At 41.1% G+C, this 22399-nt stretch overlaps 1 protein-coding gene across 5 annotated transcripts in view; it reads right to left on the bottom strand.

The window, feature by feature from the left end:
* Positions 1–22399, bottom strand: part of BMPER (BMP binding endothelial regulator) — a 296813-nt gene that overhangs the window by 70066 nt on the left and 204348 nt on the right. For 4 of the 5 annotated variants that reach the window (XM_059171541.1, XM_059171542.1, XM_059171539.1 and 1 more), the window contains 2 exons: positions 12974–13303; positions 5898–6234 (listed from right to left, as the gene is read on the bottom strand). In XM_059171541.1, coding sequence (XP_059027524.1) covers positions 5898–6234; positions 12974–13303 — 667 coding nt within the window. The remainder of the gene's footprint in view (positions 1–5897; positions 6235–12973; positions 13304–22399) is intronic. The other variant, XM_059171543.1, reaches the window with a different exon arrangement.

The raw sequence follows: 22399 nt of genomic DNA, 5'->3' as shown, positions 1-22399 counted from the left end.
ATCCCAGGAGCCTGGAATCATGACCTGAGCTGCAGGCAGACGCTAAACTGACTGAGCCACCTAGGCACCCCTCCAAGTGGCTTTCAATGAGTTATGAGTAGGCAGAGGTAGTGGTAAGCTCCAGAGCCAGTCACAGCAATGGGTTCACCCAGTAAGAAGGGCTGACAGTTGTTGGAGCATGGAAGGTGGACCAGAAGCCCTGCCTGCCCTGACCCATCTATTCCCTGATAGCACAGAGAAGCAAGAACACTCTGACTATAAGTGCGTAACTGAGTGTGGAAATAAAGACCTAAAATGGACTTGGAATTAAGGGAAGTAGAAATCATAGATCAGAGAGGATAAAAATGGAAGAGAGGCTAGCAAGGGAGCTGAGAAACATTTCCTTCCAGGGGTGACTTCCCAGGGTGATGCTGGGTGAAACACAAAAGGGTAGAAAAGACATCTCTCATTCCCCAGTGAACCTAAAACTCAATGCTGGAGAGCTGATGGCAGTGCACCAGAGTGTATGTTAAATAATCATAAACACAACCAGCATATCTAAGAAACCAAAGAAAGAACACTTAAGTGGCCTGGGATGAGACTTCAGCAGTACTTTCAGCTTAAATCAGTGCAGAAAATGAGGGCATCCAGGAAGGGAATGGCATGGACCCAGAGGCAGGAATGTGCATTGTATATTTAGATACAGTGAAAGGAGCAGCCTAGGGAAGAAGTTAGAGAGAGAGAGAGAGAGAGTGAGCGCATTAACGAGTAGGGAAAACGGTTTAAACTTTAAGGGTGGACTTGTAAGGGGTGATGGCTGGTAGGTCGTATAACTGAGGTGTCTACTGCCACCTGCTGTCAGCATACCTTATTGACAGATTCAGAGGGACTAATCATCTAAAAAGCTTAATGTGCCAAAATAAAAATAATAAAAAAAAAAGGCCTATAATGTCACACTTTAAAATGAATATCTCATTTGATTTAGGGTCCTAGTTCTAATGGTGATTTGAGACAAGTTATTAAAAGAAGCAAACAGAAATGTTCCCAGCATGTTCTTCTCTGAAGCAAGGGAAGATTGGGCTGATTTTAATTATAGAATTGCAGTTAGTTTCATATGACTTTTTCACACACAAACAGTCACACGGAGCCTGAACTTCTTGCCTGATCTCTTCTCTTGTTTTATAATAAATGATTAGTTTCCTTCATAGGAAAACACAAAGTGGGTCATCCCCAAAGTCTGTAATCTTCTCCTGGAAGGAAGCCACTGTCAGTCCCCGGACGCCAGTATATCCAGCACCATGGTGCGATAGAAGTTCCAGTGTTCTCCTGTGCTACTCCCACCTCCTACCTCCCGGTACCTCTGCAGGAAGGACACATCTGCGAATCCCCTGGCAATCCTTCAATTCCTTACAGCTGTACAAACCACAGCATGGAAAAAAAAAAAAAAGAACATTTCCTAGACTGGGACTCCCCAGACACTTTCCCAAACTGAACAAGTGAACAGAATTTTTGCTCTGGTGAATTATACCCCATTAAGGAGAGCAGAGAGAGGAAAACGGTCCTGAGACGACTATGGTCTGTACGTGCCTGGGCTTTGCTGCAGTTCACAGCCATTTTTCCTGACTTCTCTGAAATGTGGGCCTGCCCTGACTTCAGAGCCCTGCTGTGCCGTCAGGTTACACTTTGTTGGAAATATTCTGTCTGGGCTTTGGGTCTGCATGAGGGAGAAAGCCCACTGCTGATGTTTCATACGCAGCGATGAGGTCTTCTCTTTCCCCAGTTTGACCCACACAGCCCAGCCTGCCTCCTGGCTTCTCCCTGCCCAGGGCTACCTGAAGCTTCTCATCAGTGTGGCCCAAGACAGCAAGTGGGGAGCAGATTTGATGCTGGTTGCCAAGGATTTTGAGGGAAACTTTGGGGCGCATTGGGCGGAAGGAGTCTGCCTATTCCTTCTGGATGTCTCGGCTGGCATCGGAAACACGAATAGAGAGGGCAACATGAGGCCCGGAAAGTAAGGTGAACGAACATGAGACATGAGAAGAGAGGTGTGAACATACGCGACATATTTCCCTTGGGGGAGCCTATGCATGAATCCAAATAGAATTCAAATGAATTCATATCAATTTTTCCACAATACACTACCCCCCTAGCTACTAGGAATTTCTCTGTAACATACCAGTAAAGGAGAATGTAAAACATTATTAAAGGAAATTATCTAATTTAAAGACAATTAGCAACTCTAGGACTTAAGACACATTATTAACGCAGCCAGCTAAAATTTTTATGTGATTCATAATTAAATTATCTTGCACCTAAACATATTCAATTACTGAACTAAACCAAATTAGGCTGATCACAAAGATTAAATTAGTATTTAATTAAATATTACATTTTTATGCCAAATGAGGCCATGATGGGTAGAACTGATTTGTGAAGAAAATCAGAAAAAACAAAAAAGTTTCCCAAAAGAGACACAAAAATCCTGCTTTTCTTATTCATCTGCAAAGTTTTTGAAGTTTTTAGACAATAGACAGTTTACTATTTCAAATGTTGGACTAGACAAAAGACCAACATAAGACAAGAGTTTTAAATCCTAGACATCTCAAAAGTAAACTCTTATTCAGAGAAATGAGAATTATGATTTTCACTTTATAAGAATAGCTATCTCATATTTATAATAGAATTTGCCCTGTGGAATTTATCAGATGAGTAACATTTCCTCAGAGAAATTATCTTCTTTGTTCTCTCCCTTCTCCATGTCACAAACACAGTGATGCTTGGAAGGCTGCCTTTGTAGACATGTGACCTTATTCTTTGTCCTTACAGGAAATACTCATATTTCTTTAGAGGGTGAAGGGAAAATGCAAGGAATCAAATTCATACACAATTTATGTGTATGACTTTTCACGATATCAAGGCAAATCCTTGATTCATAAATACGGTCACAGCTACAGTCATGTCTATGTTTTCAGATTCATCTTAGAAATTCCACCAATAACATAAAATTTATGGGCAAAAATTTACATGGGTGAAATATCAATGATTTCTATTTTCTTCTTTATTCACTTTAATATTTGTCATACAACGAACATATAGATTACTCTTATAAGACAAAACACACGTTTTTAAAAGGATCAAAATGGAGTCTTGTCTTCTACTATCTCACTCAGTGTCACCAATGAGAAACAGCTCATTTTTAAATTGTTCCATGGATTTATCAGTGAGAATCTATCTAATCGATTCTTCATGATATGAGCAGGGGAAGTGATCGCCAATCAGAAAGACAAGTGGCTGAGCTGAAGACGAAATTCTCTGGGGAAAGGAAGGGACACAGGACAAGAGCCACTGAGCCAGCACCGGTCGTCTCCCATGTACAACATGGCACTGTCCGTTGACCTCAGTCCCTGGGGGAGCTACCCCACTAGGCAGTTACTGTCATACCCATTCCACAGGTGAAGAATCTGAACCTCAGCTGCCACCAGGGCCACACAGCTGGAGAGTGGCAGAGCTGAGATTAGGTCCAACTTGCTATCACCCAACACATTCTTTGTCCATTGCTTCCTAAAGCCTCTCTAAGATTGGTCCTCCCAGGAGATCCCCTGGGAACAAAATTACCTTCCTATGTTGACCTTGTTCATTTTCTTTTTCCTCCCACATGGATGCTTGAAAGAAAGGAAGAAACCCAAGATCTCCCTAACATTGGCCAGCTTCACTTGAAAAGGCACAGAAGACACACTCTTGGTTGGGGCATGAGATCATCAGCAGGCTGTGTGACAGGCAGGACTGTCCAGCTCCACTCTCCTGAGCTCCCCTGCCTCTTCTGGGAAGGGGTGACTGGCCATGGAAGGGTGCTCTGCCACTAGCCCACGCACAGCAAACGTGAGCTCACCTGCCACCACAACCAGTGCTCCAGTCCTCATCACAGAGATCCCAGAAGCATTCTCCTAAACACCCCAAACTCAGCACATCAAGCCCCTAATGCAAATAAGCAGCCCCATTGGGCTGCTGTGGCGGCAGCAGCAACTTCCAAGGGCGGAAGGCAAGCATCTGCGTGTCCACCTCACCATTCCGCCTCTCTCTGTTCGTGTCTATGTCATTTCTCACGACTTCTGCCAAGGTGCTCATCAGATTCCTGTTTGCAGTCCAGGGATCATGAGAGGAAATAAATCGCCACAGGGAAAAGAAACAGAAATTTGCAAAAAGGGACTAATCTCTGCAGGCCTGCTCTACAGTTCCTGTTTTCAACATACTCCTTCAAAATGGGATAAAAATCAAAGGTGTAGACTGTTGGGGCCCTGGGAAAAGCATAGCCTTTCCCATCTATGTTAGACAGAGAAGGGTCCAATTCAAACCCGCAAATGGGGCAGAGGGGTTTCCAAACAAGTCTTTATACTTGTTCACCATTTAATTTAATTAACAGAAGAAACTACAGCAGCCATCAATTAATCACAGAGCACTTGCTATGTACAGGCACTGGGCTGAGCACATACACTGACATTCATAATCTCACTAAATTTGAATTACAACTCTCTAAGGTGGCTTCTTTTATTATCCCCACTTCACAGATAAGCAAACTGAGGTTTAGAGAGCTTAAATAATTGTTCAAGGTTGTAAAGCTGGGCTGGGTTTTTAGCCCCGGAAGACCACAAAGCTCTTAATTGCTATGCTCTACTGCTCTGCCTCAGACCTTCAAGTGATGGGTATTTAGATTCCAAATGAAGCCTGGTTTGTTTGTCCAGCTGTTTAACTCACTCCCAAGTCTTACATTAAGATCCTTCAATTTCAGTAGACAAGGGTGGGGTCGATCTGGGGGGTGGTACAGGAAGGAGGAAGAAGGGAGCCCAGAGAATTCAAATTTATAACAGGAAAATGGCTTGAAAGAGCTAAACGTAGGAGCTGGAGCCAAATGGTTTGGCAGATGCAGCCATGTTCAGGGGCGCGTGATGACAGGGACAGTCCTTTTTCCACTCCACTTTGAGCTGCCTTTATAGAATTTTATCTTTTATGTCCAAAGATCAAATAAAAAAACATCACATTTAACGAGGACTAGGGGAAATAAACTGGTGGCAATTAAAGAGTAAAAATAACTTCTCTGTGGCTTCAGACCACAGGAGCTTTCTCATTTTAAGAGGCACAGGCAAATCACTTCAACAAGGCCTTTTGGGCTGTGTCGTCTCATGTTTCCTCCCACACCCGTAGTGGTTAAAGTTATAGACTGTCATAGCTCTTGAACCCATGGAATTGTGTAATAAATGGAAGTACAGCCAGGCCAGACTCATCAACTCACAAATGCAACCTTGCAGTATGGAAGAAAAAATTATGGAATCCATTTTCTCAATGAGAGAGTTTCCTACTTCCATCTTTGAGCCTTTTTTCTACTCTCCTCTGACTTTGGATACAAAGTCTGAGAGTTGGCCAAGACCCAAGGGATTCTCATTTCACTGCCTTGTTTTCTACCTGCAGATTGGTTTGGGGCTAGACCTGAACTCTTCCTCAGGCTTCAAATAACCAAGCTTACTCAAACATCCAGAGGCAGCCAGAGTTATCTGTGATTCCCACCTCTGCTCTTCAGTCCTGTACCACTGCTGTACAGACAGAAGTTGGGAAGCACTCCTCAACCTTAGAGTCAAGCCAACACCTAGAAAAATCACTAGCTTCCCAGTGAGCCTGCAGACACAAAAAACCAGAATGACCTCTAGGAGATAACTCTGAAATACTCCCTGCAGTTTCTTAATTTGGTATATAATGCGGGACTGAGTCAAGATAAGATCTGTCTACAACACAAGAAAGAAGAAGTGTTTACCATGTGCCCTGGGTGCCCTTCTTTTGTATGCCAAGAAATTTCATACACTCTGTTTCAAGGTTGAGTCAGTCCTTGGTCTCTAACCAAAACCCATCCCCCAAAGCACTGTACCCACCGGTAGAAAGTCGCATAATCCACAGTTGAGTGGCAGGTCTGAAACTCCCAGGATTTGAGTTTCTGGCATTCTCGATGAGCTCGGAGCTTTACCTTCACTGTCCCTTGACACAGTTCAGGCACTGGTTTTCTCTGAGGTCTGTTGCAGAACTCATTGGACTCTACTCTCCAGGATTCAGCAAAGTCATCCACATCAAACTTGAAGTTTCCATCTCCACCAATTAAATCATCACGCTTATGTCCATTATAGTTGCCACAAAGGCCACAGAGCTTGCCCTTGAGATGGGGGGCAGCCATGACTTCAACAAAACTGTCTCCATCCCAGGATATTTCCAAACCTAGAGGAAAAGGAAAAGAAAAGAAGATCAACCACACATAAATCCACCAATAATTCCCAAGCACATGTATCCTTACATAGTACAAATGACTAGCCTCTAACAAGGAACAGAAAGGTTCTATCCAAATTCTTGGTTACTGTTTAATCTCACCATATTAAATGTTGTATTATAGCATATGAAACACTTTTGGAGGCTCAGAATTTTAAAACTGTACAAAGTTTGCCCTTAAATATGATACCTAACATACCCTTGTTTAACTTGTAGAGGACCACTCATTGACCATGCTCCTCTTAGGGTTATAGTTTTGCCCTTTTCTCTAGTAATTGTGTTAGACCAACTTGTGCTTTCATGTACCCAATGATAAGTAAAATGTGGATATGGAAAGATAACAAAGATGGTAATTTTCTTTTAAGGTTTTTATTTATTTATTGAGAGAGAGGCAGTGAGAGAGAGCATGAGCAAGGAGAAGGTCAGAGGGAGAAGCAGACTCCCCGTGGAGCTGGGAGCCTGATGTGGGACTCGATCCCGGGACTCCAGGATCATGACCTGAGCCGAAGGCAGTCATCCAAACAACTGAGCCACCCAGGCGTCCCAAAGATGATAATTTTTAATGTAATTTTTTCTTAATCCAAAATCCCACATGTAATTACACTAAATGTCAAATACTAAATTATCTGTTACAGTGAAATTATTAAAGTAATAAATATATAGCTTCTGAAAAGATCCTCTTCAAAGAAAAACACTGGTATAGAAATGTCTGAAATGAAAACATTTGCCTCCTCATCATTTTACAGACATCCCTGAGAGAAGGATAATTATTTAATCATCATTTCCTAGGGTTGAGGTGCTGTGGAACCCTTCCAACCTCCTCAGCCCTGAGCTTATCATACATAAACTTCAACATTTGAGGAGGCGCTGGAGGCTACCAGGCCATGGAGAGAAATTCCTCATGTGCTAGAAAGAATCAGCAGGACATAACAACCTTGTTCACCAAGGAAATAGTCTTTGCTCCAGAAGGTAGAGAACATAGGCTCCTCTTGGTTTGCTGAACTGACCATCTAAAATATTAGAGGCTTTGTCTTTAAACATTCATTTCTTTTTTTCAGATAGGTGGCCCAAGACTTCAAGATCCATCAGCCTATGACCCCACTGAATAGTGACATTTCTGTGTCACTTATAGGACAGCTAGGTTATCCTGTCAAAGATCCTGACTGATCAAAGATCAGTCTGACTAGAAGGTCAAGAAGAAATGCTCTCACGTACATCCTGATATTGTGTGTGTAGATGCTGTCCATTAGATAAAGCTGAGAACTTTATGAAAAGCATTTTCAGACTCAATCCAGAGCAAAAGACACACTCTCCTGGTCTGAGTTTTTCTTTATGTCTCAAATGTGTGTTGGAAGCTTTTCTTACTGCTTTACTGATAATACCCTGGCAGTGAATGAGTTTCCAGAGAATGGGTGAAGTAGGTACCAGTTCGATGACACAAACACCAGGAGAACATCTACAACAACTTGTGTGTGCATTTCTGCCCTGGGACTTCACCTCATTCACTGTCACTGTCTCCTAAGAGTGACAAGCCAAAGGAAAAAGTCCCTTTTTTAACAGAAAAAGAGAAAATCTTCCCATGTGTGTTTTTAAATCTTACCCTCTTGGGTTTCTAACAAACTCTAGTCTTTCATTTAGCCTGTTCTGAGCTTCTGGAAAGAGCAACATGACTTTTCTCCTAGAAGATCTTACACTATTAGGCTGGTGAGAAAATGTCCAGAAGATGTTCAGAAGTTGGGAGATGAGGCAGTGATGGGAAGGTAGAAAGGGGTGGCAAAGGAGAGAATGGATCTTGTCTGGATGTAAAATTGGCATAAGACAAAATTAGAGTGATGTAAGATCAGTAAGAAATGCCCAGAATTAGGATTCTAAAGCCAATATTCCTGAAGTCTGAACATATCCAAGAGGAGAGAAGGCTAGCCAAATAGCATTCCTATGAGTAGGCCACACAACTGCCACAAGAAAGAGTTACAGATCCACTTTAGATAGAATAAACTAGTGGTCTAAAGCTGGGTTTCCCAAGAAATAAACAGAAAGGCCCATAAGGAAATCACTGCATGGTCAATGAAAGGAATGGAAGCATTCTTGGTCCAAGGCAAATGATAAAGAAGATTTCTTGGTTTGGAGAAGGAGCTGGATTCAGAAAAGCAATTAAATAGAGTTGGGTAAAGAAGCAAGAAAGAAGGTCATAAGAAAATCTCTTTAGAGAGAGGTAAACCAAGAAACAGATTCTTAACTGTAGAGAACAAACTGATGGTTACCAGAGGAGAGGGGATGGGGAGAGGGAGTTTAAATGGGTGATGGGGATTAGGGAGGGCTCTGTGAGGAGCACTGAGTATTGCATGTAAGTGAGGAATCACTAAATACTACAATGGAAACTAACATTACACTGTATGTCAACTAACTGGAATTTAAATAGAAACTTGAAAGAAAAAAAGGTCTCTCTTAGGAGTAATTTGGTGAAGAGAGTAGAGCAAGAGGACAAGGTGATCTGAGAAAGGACACACTGAGATCCACACACTGGACTGACCTTGATGGATCTCTGTGAGACAATGGCATCACCTCTGACAACCACAACTCTCTTATAAAGTGATTTATATTTCTTCATACCCCACCATCTAACACATTATCTGGTATATAGTATATACTCACTAAATGAATCAATTACCCTGTAAATTGACACAACGAATCTGCAAAGCCAAAGAAATTGTGAATTTCATGCTAGTCAAGACATTGAAGTAACAATTTTGAAAAAAGACAAGCAAACTGTAATATGATTTGTAATACACTCTCTAAGGTATAGAAGAAACATGACCTCAGAAGCCTGTAGCCAAGCAGCTGCCCAGCAAGAGAAATGAGGGAAGAAAATCAATTCCATATAACATTCTAAGTTTAAGAGCATACTTCCAGAGACTTTCCATGTTGCAAAATTTTCCAAACTGCAAATCTCTTTCCTAGACAGTAGGCAAATACTATTCTTCCAAATGTCACTACGGTTGAAAATGTATATCCATAGGAGTTCCAACATCATTATTGACAATGATATAACAAATTTGAGACTTTGGGCAACGGATTTTGTCAGAAATCAGCTCACGGCAAACAAGCCAATAATTACGTTCTTTTCAGGTAATGGACTGGTGGTCCATGCAGGTTTGGGAAGATGAAGACCCACTCTTTTGGGTAAACTCTTTTCCAAACTCTTCTCAGTCATTCAAAAAAAGAAAAATAAACAAACAAACAAACAAAAAACCCACACAGGGTCCCCAGAGTAAAGGAATACTTGGCAATCCACTCTCTCTTCCTCTTCTTTTCTTTGTTTATAAGAGGATTTTCAAGTGCCCGATACTAAGCTTCATATCATATAGGGATGACTTACCCAACTATAGAGACCTTTGTCTACTGCTGTACCAGACACACATGTGTTTGCCTGATTGTCATTACCCTCTACATGAGTAAAATCCATGCAAAGTAAATTACAATAGTGACAGGCAAAATAATGAGTAAGTTGTAATTGAAAAAATTGCTCTTCCAAGAGATATTTTAAATAGGCATCTTATGAAATGAAAACATTGTGGTAGGGGCTGGGGTTAGCCCTTTCTACAGCTGGGATGAGTTTCCCCGTTCCTCTGCATGGGAAATTAGGTAGAAATAACTGGCAGAGTCAGAAGGCCAAAGCCAAAGCACATGTCCCATCTGGGGGTGTGAGCAGCAGCCACATTCTTTCCACTGCTGGAAGCACCTTCCAATGATCCCTCCTCACACAGTGAATGTTTTACCAACTTGTTTTTTACCCTTCAAATGTGTAGCCGGGCTCCAGACCACTAGTTTTTTGGGCGGGGAGGAGGAGGGAGAAGGAAGTTGTTGTTCTTTTGTTGTCATTTTTGTTTTGCTTTGTTTTGTTATTTTGTTGTTCTTGTTGCTTTTGCTGGTGTTTCCTTAAAAGACAGAGGAGGTACAAAACCCATAGACAAATCCATATGATGCTTTAAAATGGCTGGTTTTTCTGTTCAGATTTTATACCAAAGGAAAAAAGAATAAGAAAAATATGTGTAGTCTCCAGGTTCATAAAGTACAGAACTCTACCAAAAGTAAAATTTAAAAAACCCCACACTCCCACGTGTTAATGCCTTCGGGTGGATCTGACGTAACTCTCTCAGGTAGAGTTGATGAAGTGAACAGATGGCAGAAAGGAAATATTTTTAAATTATTCACTAACTGCCAAGAGTTGGGGTCGGAGCGTGATGGGGGTGAGCAGAGCTTTCTCCAGCTACTAAGCCTGCTCCGTGCCCTCTGTGCCACCCCTGTTGTTATTAGGTAAGCAACTACAGCCTAATCCCACCACGCAGCAAGCCACCTGCGCTCCTCTGCCAAACGATTCCCTCCTGAAGTGCTGAGTTCAGAAACCACAGGGGCAAAGAGTCATTCCTCCCCATTTCTCATCCTCCAGCTGCAGACTTGATTTAAGCTGTTATTTTGAAGAAAGGACCCTTTGATCATACAAGTTTATGAAATTTAAAAGATAATCTATGGGAGAAGAACACTCCAAGGATATATTGTGATATTTTAAATGGACAATCAATAGGTGATAAAAAGAAAATATCCCCCTCAGGGGTAGTACAAACTGAGATTGGTTTTAGGAGAAGACTTGTGCCTGGAAATGGAATCGTTTCATTCCAAGGATAATCTCAAAGCAAGTTTAGAGCCCAGAGGAATACAGTTCTTCCCTAGGAGACAGAAAGTTTATGCTACGGGCAGTTGTTCAGCTGGGTATTATGGGCATTACATAACTTACTTGCATTGTGAAAAAAAAGGAAAGGAAATTGTAAAATCGAGTTCAAGGCTGAGAAGAGTTAAATCCACTAATCTAATTATGGTGTTTATGATCTAGTATTATTTTCTTAGCAGCCTCAACCTTTCATTCATTTTTACGATGTGGAATCCTGACAAGAGGACACTTATTCCGTAAGGTTTTGCCAGCTATGGGCAGAACAGAATCGAAGCTCCTAGACTGCTAGCAGACTTCCAGTGTCCAGGATCCCTTCGGAAGTTGGGCTGGGGTCGGCCAATAATTTCCGTATCGGTAGAATCCACTGTGTTCCTCTGGGATGCAAACAGATCAGCAAGGTCCTTCTAATTAGCGCTCTGTAATAATGAGTCATCTTGTGCACAATTGATAGGGAGCCACAAACCGTTGCTCTCTTTAAAGAAATGAGCTGAGGCTGACATCTACAGAGTGACATGTCATTTGAATAAAACAACAGGTGTCTGAATTTTCTGAAGAGGACTAATCCCTCTAAAATTGAATAAATAGAGCTCTTCAGACCTGCCACTTTCAAAGTGAAGTTGGGAGTCCTTCTCCCTTTATAGAATGCTCCAATACATTAATATTTAACTTTTTCTCACCAAAACCATGTTATGCTCTCTAAATAAAAGCTCCCTGGGCTTCGCCTTGGCTTCCTGCCTTTGTTTAGCTAAGCTGGCATTCCATAAACTCGGATCAATTTGTCAAATGTATTTTGGCTTGAACTGAAATAATTAACAGCGTTCTGAAGGTACGGCAGAGAACAGTCTCTAGAGTTCCTCACAAGGGCCTGCTCTATCAAATCTTTCCCTTTTGGATCCTTATTATCTAAAGGAACTGGAATGTAATTGATGCTTTTACACTGTTACATTTTCATCAATATAAAAAGCAAGAAGTATGTTGATTTCCTCAAGTGTCATGCTGACAGAAATAACATTCACCAGGAGAACATGCAGTTCAGTATCAAATCGACGAACAATATGGATTAACCAAAGGCAGTGCGGAAGGAATCAGACATGATATAACTGAAGGTGTAAATGAGCTGAATTCATTCTTTCGGGCGGATATCGAAGGGCAAACTTCTGCTTCTAAGAAGCCTCTTTAGGTAGCTCCCAAGAATGTGACCTTTCTCTGAGCCCCTAGGAGTAACCTCCTAGCAGCTATGAACAGTTTGGCCTAGGGGGGATGTGTCAGTCTATGGAGGGGAAATACAGAGTCCAGTATGTGGCAGGCAACAGGGGATGCTGAGAAAAGGGAGTGGCAGGCTGGTCCACGGACCCAAGGCTGGGGGAAGCACGCTCAGAGCTGCCTAAGCTTCCTCCAGCAGAGCCAATGGTTTTAGCCATTCACTAATTCAACAAGCACCTTCCCTTGGGTCAGGAATGGACAGGATTGCAGGTCACTTGGCCATGTACACTCCTACCTGCACACCCACACATTTGTGGTTTAGGATTGAGGACTCCCCCACTTCTGGGACAGATGCTAACTAAGAAAACAGTCTTTCTCACAGATGTGAAACTGCACATTACTGGCTGAGCTGGGAGAAACACTGACAGTTCCAAACTGGACATCAAGGGTCTACCATTGCAACAAAACAAGAGAAAGAGGAGGTTATTTGGAGAGCACAAATACTGTTCTGGACGAGGAAGTCAGCAGATTGCAAGACTGCTGTGAGTGGCACTGAACTTCAAAGCTCCATGGTGTGCAAATTTCTCCTGCTCTTTTGTGCCATCTTGGAGGTGTCCCCTTGGAACCCAAGTGAGTGGGCATGAGGCCACACCTGTAGTCCCAACACTTGGCCACCTCCGCGGAAGAAGCAGAGCGCTTGGGTGGTGTGGCTGTGTGGGCTGGTGAGGCAGAGGAGAGAGCCAGAGGGACACAGAAGCCCACCTGCTTTGGTTGTCACTTTCAAGAGGTAGCCATCCAGGTCGATATGGAACTGCGGCGCCTGGCAGGGCAGCGCGATGCGCGAGCCGTTCCAGCGCACGGTCAGGTGCTGCTGGAGGCTGACAGTGCTGGCGCCCAGCACCAAGTCCACCGACTTGGTCCAAGAGAAGGAGCGAGTCCTGCGTGCGTCATTCTTCACCAGAACCTGAAAGGGCGAGGCAGGGGAGGAGCAGTCTTTTGTCAAAACGTACTGACACGTCCCCTGAAAGTTAAATGTCCGTCCGTCAAAAGTGTTGTAGTGGGGATCTCCGAATACCGTGCAAACGCCGGGCTCTGCGGATGAGTGAGAGACAAAAGCAGGTCATAAACCGAGCGCAGGATTCAAAAAGACATCAGAGGTCCCTGCAATATTAACCTGGATGGGAGCACCTGCCAGGTAAGGGAGGGCCTTAGCAGAGATGCACTAGTGGAAATCAACTTAAAACAAAAAATACGTTTGGTTGTTTTAAAAGTCTGTGCCAAACGTCCTAGGACGGGCAATACTTTGGCTGCTCTTATACTGAAAAGTTATTCATAACTCTTTGAAAGTTTTAAGCCATCTCTATTTTGAAGCCTTCATATGCCTCTATGGTCTTTATTTTAAGGGTTAGAGAAATGAAACTAAGATAATTTCATAAACAGAACTGGCCTTACTTCATAACCCATATAAACAAAAACCAAAAATGAATAAAAGGCAACAACGTAAATGACAATACAGGAAAACAATAGTATTATTTCCATTTAACAGATATAAAAAAATATGGAAATATGGTATTCTCAGTGTTACTCATTTTTTAAGGTATTGTATTCAACACCATGTACTTACTAAGGACAAATAAATAGAATTGCCAAATAGACACATACCTAATACCATTAGGAAATAAAGTAGTGACAAAATCAATAGTTTCTATGTTTTTTACATGTGCAAGATTCCTATATTTTGGTCTGTTTATCAAAATCCAAGATTGGATAAAAATAAATCATAAAACCCATCATATAATAAATTAAGAAATTCCAAAGCATTCATCACTTCAAAGTACTATTCATTCAAATATTTGTAAAACCCAGGCAAAGTCTGACACTGGGAGCACCTCAAAGATTGTTATAGAAAATTAAATATTTCTTTTTTAAAATTATATTTAGCAATGATTTGTTCTCCATGTAAATATATTTTATCTATTTTCGGGGAGGCATGAACAACCAGGAAATGAGGAATTCATTTAGATAAAGGAGCCCACATGATAAAAGAACTATAATAAAAAGATCAATTTCCAGTCATCACCAGCACAGGTTCAGATTATGAAACTATCCTATCAGTAACTGCTCAGAACATGTAAGAGAAGAATTAAAAGTTAACACAGAGGAAGGATGTGCCAATTTATTTGACAGGACCAGTGAGATCCAAGGAAAACATGTGTTTTTAATTTCTAAAGTGTTTGGAGAATAATGTTGTCTTATGTTACAATATATTATGTCATTTTATATGTCAAGTACATTTGACTCCATATAAATCACATGTATTTGGAATTTGGTAAATTAATTATTTGTTTTAAGCTTTCCTTGTCAATATCTGATAGAGACTCAAAAAGATATAGTTTTTGGTGTGTAGGGTAGTTTCAATGAGCAAATGCTTTAAGGAATATGCAAAGGCACTACCTGGAGTAAGAGAGTGGAAGAAATGGGAGGGGGAGAGAAGTTCTGAGAGCTTAGCCACAAAATTTATTTTGCCCTTCATTGCTGTTCCCTTCTTGTCCTTCTCTTGATTGATTTTTTCCTTGTGATTCCAATTATACTCAGTTTGTTGCTTCACATGGGACCCCACCTCTAGCTTTCTAATCTTATATCCACCCCCTCTATCTAACCAATATATCCATTCCCCTCTATCTAACCACCCCATAATGTAAGTGCCAGTCCTTTCTCCATGTGATTGCTTTCAAAATTGTCCTATCACACATTTCCCTCACAGTCTAACAAAAGGAATCTTTCCCTGGCATGCAAATGGTATTTGTTTGGTTGACAAGGGGGTAAAGCTGTTCTTTGGGACACACTGAATGGCATCAGAAAAATTATAGTTCTGAGTTAATACTATAATGTGCCAGAAAAAGACTATTAACATGACCACCAGATGCACCAAATTCAAGAGAAGGGCTTTTTCAGAGTTCTTAACTCTGCATACTCAAGAAAATCCAAAATCTATCAAGGCTTTTGAGCTCTGAGCTTGAAACAGATGGACCTCAGCCCAGAAAGAGCAAGGCATTAATGAAGGAGCTGAGATACTCCTGAAGAGATCTCCTCTCAGCTGGGATCAGGAACAGGGAATGCCTACACCTTCTGCCCAGAGTCTGAAGTGGCAACCTTCCCCTTGTACCAAGGATAATCCATGGCTTCTCCTGGTTTTCTAACAACAACTGCATCCAAATTTTCATTAACAAAACCAGTAATAGTTAGCACTTATCAAGAATTCATTATCAAGAATTCATTACCTAGCACTGTTCTACAAGCCTACTGTTCCTGGATACATCATTAGAAAATGGATATTTTGACGGTCTTAAAATTAAAATAGCTAAGCACTTGGTAGTAAATCCATAAAATAAACTATTACCTAGTCATTGAAAAAGTGTATGAATAATATTTGTGATTGAGGAAGCACTTATGACATAGTAAGTGAAAAATAGGAAAAAAAACTCTGCCTACAGGATAATATTTTTCAAGATTTATTTATCTATTTAAGAGAGAGAGCATGGGCAGAGGAAGAGGGAGAGAGAGAAAATCTCCAGCCAACTCCCCGTTGAGCAGGGAGCCTGACACAGGACTCAATCTCATGACCCCGAGATCATGACCTGAGCCAAAACTGAGAGTCGGACCCTCAGCCAACTGAGCCACCCAGGCACTCCTGTCTATCAGATAATCTTAACTGTTTTAAAATAAATGCACAAATACACACCCGAAAATTGTCAATTTCTTGGTGGCAGAACCATGAATGATTCTTTTTCTTCTTATTTTTGCTTTTCTGTTGTTTTTGCTGTGGTGGTTTTGTTCTTAAGAGTCAAAATGTGAGGGGCGCTTGGGTGGCTCAGTGGGTTAAACCTCTGCCTTCAGCTTAGGTCATGATCTCAGGATCCTGGGATCCAGCCCCACATCAGGCTCTCTGCTCAGTAGGGAGCCTTCTTCCCCCTCTCTCTGCCTGCCTCTCTGCCTACTTGTGATCTCTGTCTGTCAAATAAATAAATAAAATCTTAAAAAAAAAAAAGAGTCAAAATATGGGTATCTTTAGATAAGACCAGTTATATGACCAAGAAAATCCTCAAAGAAGCAAGAGAAAATACACTGCCTACAGTGGCCCTGGGGAAGCCTGAGCTTACTCATAGCTGGGCAGAAAGCAATGAGGGACATCAGGGAGACCAAGCTAGGGAAATCACATGTAACAGGGCTGTCAGCGAAGATATTTTGCAAGAGGCCCTAACTTGTCGAAGAAAGAGGTTTGGAGATCAGAATGATTTTTCTCTGTAACAGCAAGATAGAAGAGGCCAACAAAATTTCATGACTAGGAAGATGCTTGAGAATTATGTGTTATATTTGGGGACATTTATATCATGAGCTAAAATAATTTTGAAACCTTGGCCCTTTTTCCTGGCACCTCAAGTTCCCTGTGCCAGATCCTGCAGGAACAGTGAACACATGCACCGGAGAAATGGCTTGAAGTGAAAAATCTCAGGGTCATACAAATCTGCCTAACTGGAAAGGAAAAGAGCTAGAGAACACTTAAGGGACACAAAAGAATGTTGTAAACTCGTGTGTGTGTGTGTGTGTGTGTGTGCACGCGTGCACACGCACGCGCATTTTTCCAGCAGACCCATTGAAATGAGCTGCAGTCCAAAATGTCCAGATGTCCAGTCACACTCTTCTGGAAAGCTTGGAAGGATAGTCAGAACTAGACAAATGGACCGTTCTATAATTAATTTTGTTTGAGTATGTATAAGTCAAGAGGATAGAGAGAAAAATTCCAATTTACAAGTAGTGGTACGTTTTTTCATAGTCCTTTAAATCAAATCATCAAATGCCTTTTTGTTTTGGTTTGTTTTCCTTATATGTACACAATGTCTAAGCACAGAAAAAAAAAATTAGAAGCAAATAAACCCAAATATTAAGAGTAGTATTTTTTCTCTTAAGTAACGGAATTAAGTGTGACATATTTTTCCTTTTATTGTTTATGTGTATTTATAGTATTGTTTACATTACATTTAATTATTTACAATGTCTAGGTATACTTTTAGAATATGAATATTTTTCTTAAAAAATGAAAAATACTGGGCTAAAACACAGTGGTTTGATATTATATACTTTAATAAGACTGCTATGAGAATTAAGAGAGTCAGGATGCTTCTAAAAATGTAATTCTGATATTTTTCTCCTAACCTCATCAGGTACATGTATTTCTGCCATGAATATATTTATTTTAATGAAATGCCTTCCTTCCGAGAGCAGTGATTATTCCCAAAACCTCTGTCAAAGAAAATTAAGGGAAAATTATACAATTCCACGTTATAAAGAAAATAAGAGAAATCAAACAGACTCCAAACCCCCAACCCCAAAACACAACCAAACAACAACAGAAGAAGAAAAGTATCATTCATGGCTTTGTGACCAAGAAATAACCACTGTTTACAGTTTGGGGCTGGGTGTGTGTCTGCGTGTGTGCGTGTATGTGCATATGTGTTGTGTGTAGTTTAACACAGTTAAGATTATCTTGTACATGAAATTTTATTTCCTCTTCACTTAATATGTCATAAGATATCCCCCATCATTGAAATCACTTTGAAAAATAGAAAATGACTTCCGTCCTCAGTCTTTTACTTCTGCAAAGAGGATGGTCTCTCCTACTCATAGTACCATAGCACCACACAGATCAGCTTACGTCTGGAAACGTTCTAACCACAAGAAAGTCTATCAAATAAAAAAAAAACAAAAAACAAAAAACAAAAAAAAACCACAGCTTTAAACCTTTCTCAACACAAATCACAGGAAAAGGTCCTGTGGGACTCTGGGTCACTGGGCCATGCAGGGAACCCCAGGTGGGTAAGATTCGCAATGATATGCCAAGTTTGAGTCAAGAACCAGGAAAGGCTGGGATTAGACACACTGCCCTTAATACAAGCCCTGTACACGATGTAAGTCTCTGACGTAAAAAGGCTATGAGTGCCCCAGCAGGGACTGATCTTCTCCATGCAGGAGGCTCTGGCCACACACAGAGGAGTCCCTTACAGTTGTTGCCCTGTGGGACCTGAGGGCCAAGAGATGCTCCACTATGTGATACCTGGATTCCTAGAAGATTTTGCATTTTTGTCTTCTTAAGTAAAAATTTAATCTAACTTTACTGTGTGAATGGGGGAGGGGCAGAAGAGGAGTTATGGGTCTATTTCCACCAGTCTATAATTAACTAGATCTACATATCTACAAATCTACATATGAAAAACTCATTTTTAAAAAGTTGAGTGGAGATACCATTAAGAATGTAAATTTCTTCTTACATATTTTCCATATAGTCACCAACTCCAAACAGAAGAGCAAAGAAAGCAGCCCCTAACTTCAAGATATAATCTAAAATAAATCTAACTCCAATGTCATGGCTGATTTACGACCTCCCCAACTGGGCTCAGTGCTACCCTATCTCTCACCTTTGCTCCTGGGGGAGGAGAGAGATGCATGCACCTGTCCCACACTTCACAGTTTCTAGCACATGGATCCTTCACCTCCTGATTCAAAAGCTAACTCCCCATAGCACCTTCCCAAAGTCTCAGCCAAAGACATTTCTCTTCCCTCAAAATCCCAAAGGCAAATCTGACCATAGAGCTCAAACTGTCTGGGACAGTCTATTTCAAACACTCTATGCTATAGACACATGATATTTTTCAGTTTGAGGGTTAAAAATATTATCTCCAAACCCATCACAGGCTTATGATAAATCAATTTCCTCCCTAACTTATAGTTAGTATCCTTAACTCCTAAACCAGGCTTTAAACCCTTATATGTAAACTTGGTTCTTAGTGCCTGGCACCCTGCCCTGTGTATACATATATATTACATGGATTCATCTTTGCATTGCTCATAGCGATGCCTGCTCTCCCAAATATGAAGTACCTATAAATATTTGTTGAATGAGTGGGTTAATTAATTAAAGAATACATTTTAGTAAAAAAAAAAAATGCCCACACTGAACTCACTAAAAGAGACATCTAGTGACTAGCAGACAGCAAGTTATCAAAAGGATTTCTTACTTAATCAGTTAACTAATTGGAGAATTAATTAATGCTCTCAGAAAAAGGAATTAAGGCTGCAGATGAAATTAAGTTTGCTCATCAGCTGAGCTGGAGATGGGGAGATTATCCTGGATAATCCAGGCAGGACAAACATCATCGTCCCCATAAACAAAAGAGAAAGGCAGGAAAATAAGTGTCCTAGTGACACAGTGTGAGGTGGAGTGGACGTGCCATTGCTGACTTCAAAGACAGAATGGGGCCTCAAGTCAAAAAAAAAAAAAGAGGGTGGCCTCCAGGTGCTGAAAAAAGTAGAAAACAAAACAAAACCAGACAAAAAAAAACAAACACAGATTCTCCCCCAGAGCCTCCAGACAACCGCAGCCTGGCTGATACCTTGATTTTGGCCCATTCAGAACCATTTCAGCCTTCTGACCTTCAGAACAGTATGTGTTGTTTTAAGCCACCAGGTTTGTAGTAATCTGCTACAGCAGCAATAGGAAACTAATGAACTCGGCAATAGCCAAGAAGAGTCATTTAAAGTGACCACTTCATGCCGGGTACCATGCCAGATGCTTTCCATATTTTCACTACTTAATCCTCACTACTTTAATCCTCACTACTTCTCTGCACACTGTATTTCATCAACCTAATTTCTTAGCAATGAGTTCAGAGAAGTGGCCATGATACCCATGGTCATGCAGCCAAAGGCAGTAAAGACAGAGTCCAACCCAGTCTCTGCAGCTCTGAGGCCAGTACCTTCCTCATGATCACTCGATGGTTCCACTGATACCCTGGACCACAGCATCCTACAAGGCTGTTGTGAACTAGATGGGATCACAGAGCTCTTTGGGAATCTGAAGAAATGTGTAGCCACTATTCTTACCAAATGCACACAAGTATATCCACTCCAATGCAGAGGTTCATGGCCACTCTGTCCCAAGACTGATCAAGGAATCCATCAACTTCCATTTAAGATTACTATCTAGAAGTTAGTTATAAATATATTACATGGTTCTCTTATTTGGTATTTTATATTTCATCTCCCCAACCTCATTGTTAAGTTCCTAAATTCAGGCTCTGTACAGCTTTTTATCGATTTCCTTTAGAGCTCCCTCCAGAATACTGGAGAGAGTAGTTATTATTAGTTTTTTTAAAATTTATTTTTTATTTATTTTCAGCATAACAGTATTCATTATTTTTGCACCACACCCAGTGCTCCATGAAATCCGTGCCTTCTATAATACCCACCACCTGGTACCCCGACCTCCCACCCCCCGCCCCTTCAAACCCCTCAGATTGTTTTTCAGATTGTTTTTCATAGTCTCTCATGGTTCACCTCCCCTTCCAATATTATTAGTTTTATAATTATGTTATATGACTCCAGCAAATAGACATCCACTGTTGGCTAAAATAGGACTGAATAAGACTGTAACATACATATAAAACATAGATCTGTTGAAAAGACAATGTGAGATGAGTCCATCTATGAAAGACATAGAAAATGCAGATTTGGGACTAGCGAAGAGTAAGCCTTCTAGGCCAAAAGAGTAGTGTTCATCAAGTCACGTGGCAGCCCGCACAAGGAGAGCGGGAGACTGATCGGACCAGAGTGGGGAGTAACTTTGGGAGATATGAGACACCCAAATTGTCTAAATAAATTGGCCTGAGATTTATTGCCAGCCTGAGAAGTTTAAATGTATCCCAAAGAACCAACATTCCTTAATGTGCTTCCTATGAAACATCAATCTTGCCTGCTGCTCTGCCAAAATAAGTAGGAAAAAAAAAAAAAGTCTGCAGCTCAAATTAGTTCGGGAGGTACTCCATACTCCATCACCCTCCTGCAAGTTTACCCTGCACATTGGCATATAAAGGGCTCTGCAAATTCTGTAGCAAAGAAACATATTTGAGTTTATTTGAACCAGCATTTCCCTCATGTATTTAATCACAGAGCCATGTTTTGAAAATATTATTCATCTCTTTTCCTCAGGACTAGCATTTTATAAAACAAACTTTGAGAAACTCCGAGAGACAGTGAAGGTAGCCGGTGTAGGTTCTTGCGAAGGCCAGTGGCATGCGGGAAGGGCTGAAGGAGAGAAGACTGAGGTCAGTTGCAGGCAAAGGGATGAAGGTCTGGCTGCCATGGAAATGGGAAGGAATTTATTTATTAGAAAAACAATACAAAGAGACAATCAAGCAGACTTGATGACTGATTAGCAACACGGGAGAGAAATGCCAAGAGCATGAGAAATAACATTAAGGCCCCAAACCTGTGCAGCTGGGATAAGGGGGTGCCAGAATTCAGTCAACAGATAGAGGCTGGAAACAGCCAGTCATTTTTCCATCCAACTCCCAACCCTGACAATTAGGAGAATTAAAGGTAGCAACTGTTACTAAAATTCAAATGCAGTACTTTGAAAGAAGAATGTGGTCTCCAAAAAAGTAAGAAGCTGAGATTGACCATATCAGCATCTTGTCAAGAAGTCATATTAAGGTCCTCAGAAATCAGAAATCAGAAACCAGAATGTGAAAGGAACTATAGAAGGGACTGTGGAGGCAAAGCCATGAGCTCACAGGGTGAAAAGGTGAAAAGCAAAAGGAGAAGAGATACGTGTTCTAAGGACAGACGTGGAAGGGCAGAGCAGAGGAGTGGAATGGTGGCTGCAGCGGAGGCGGAGTACTCACCAGGAAGGGACTGTGATTAGAAGAAAGAATGACAGAGTTCATAAATTAAAACTCTGCATCAAAGGGAACTACATAGTGCAGCTAATGAGTCATTTCTCCAACCTCTAAGGGAAACCAAACCCAAACCACTACTATGAAGGCTAGACCTTCAAGTATTGTAACCCAAGAGATGGGAGGGTAAGTGACCTCATAAATGTAGGTAAGTTTTTAAAAGGTAAGAAAATACAATGGCTCTCTAGTTGTGCAGAGAGAAAAGAAACTGGAAAACTTCATATATGTTTGGAGGCAAGCCTCTGAAACAAAAATGTAGTCAATGGAAAGCAATAGTTCTTACAAGTGTTGGCTTTGGAGTCTCATGGAGCAGAGTATCATCTGCCCTCATCCTATTTAACTTCTCAGACCCTCAGATCTCTCATTTGTAAAATAGAGCTTCTACTTCATGGATCATTTT

Source organism: Mustela lutreola, chromosome 4 (assembly GCF_030435805.1).
Source record: "Mustela lutreola isolate mMusLut2 chromosome 4, mMusLut2.pri, whole genome shotgun sequence".
Classification (NCBI taxonomy): Eukaryota; Metazoa; Chordata; class Mammalia; order Carnivora; family Mustelidae; genus Mustela; species Mustela lutreola.
This window is presented reverse-complemented; position numbering and strand designations above follow the sequence as displayed.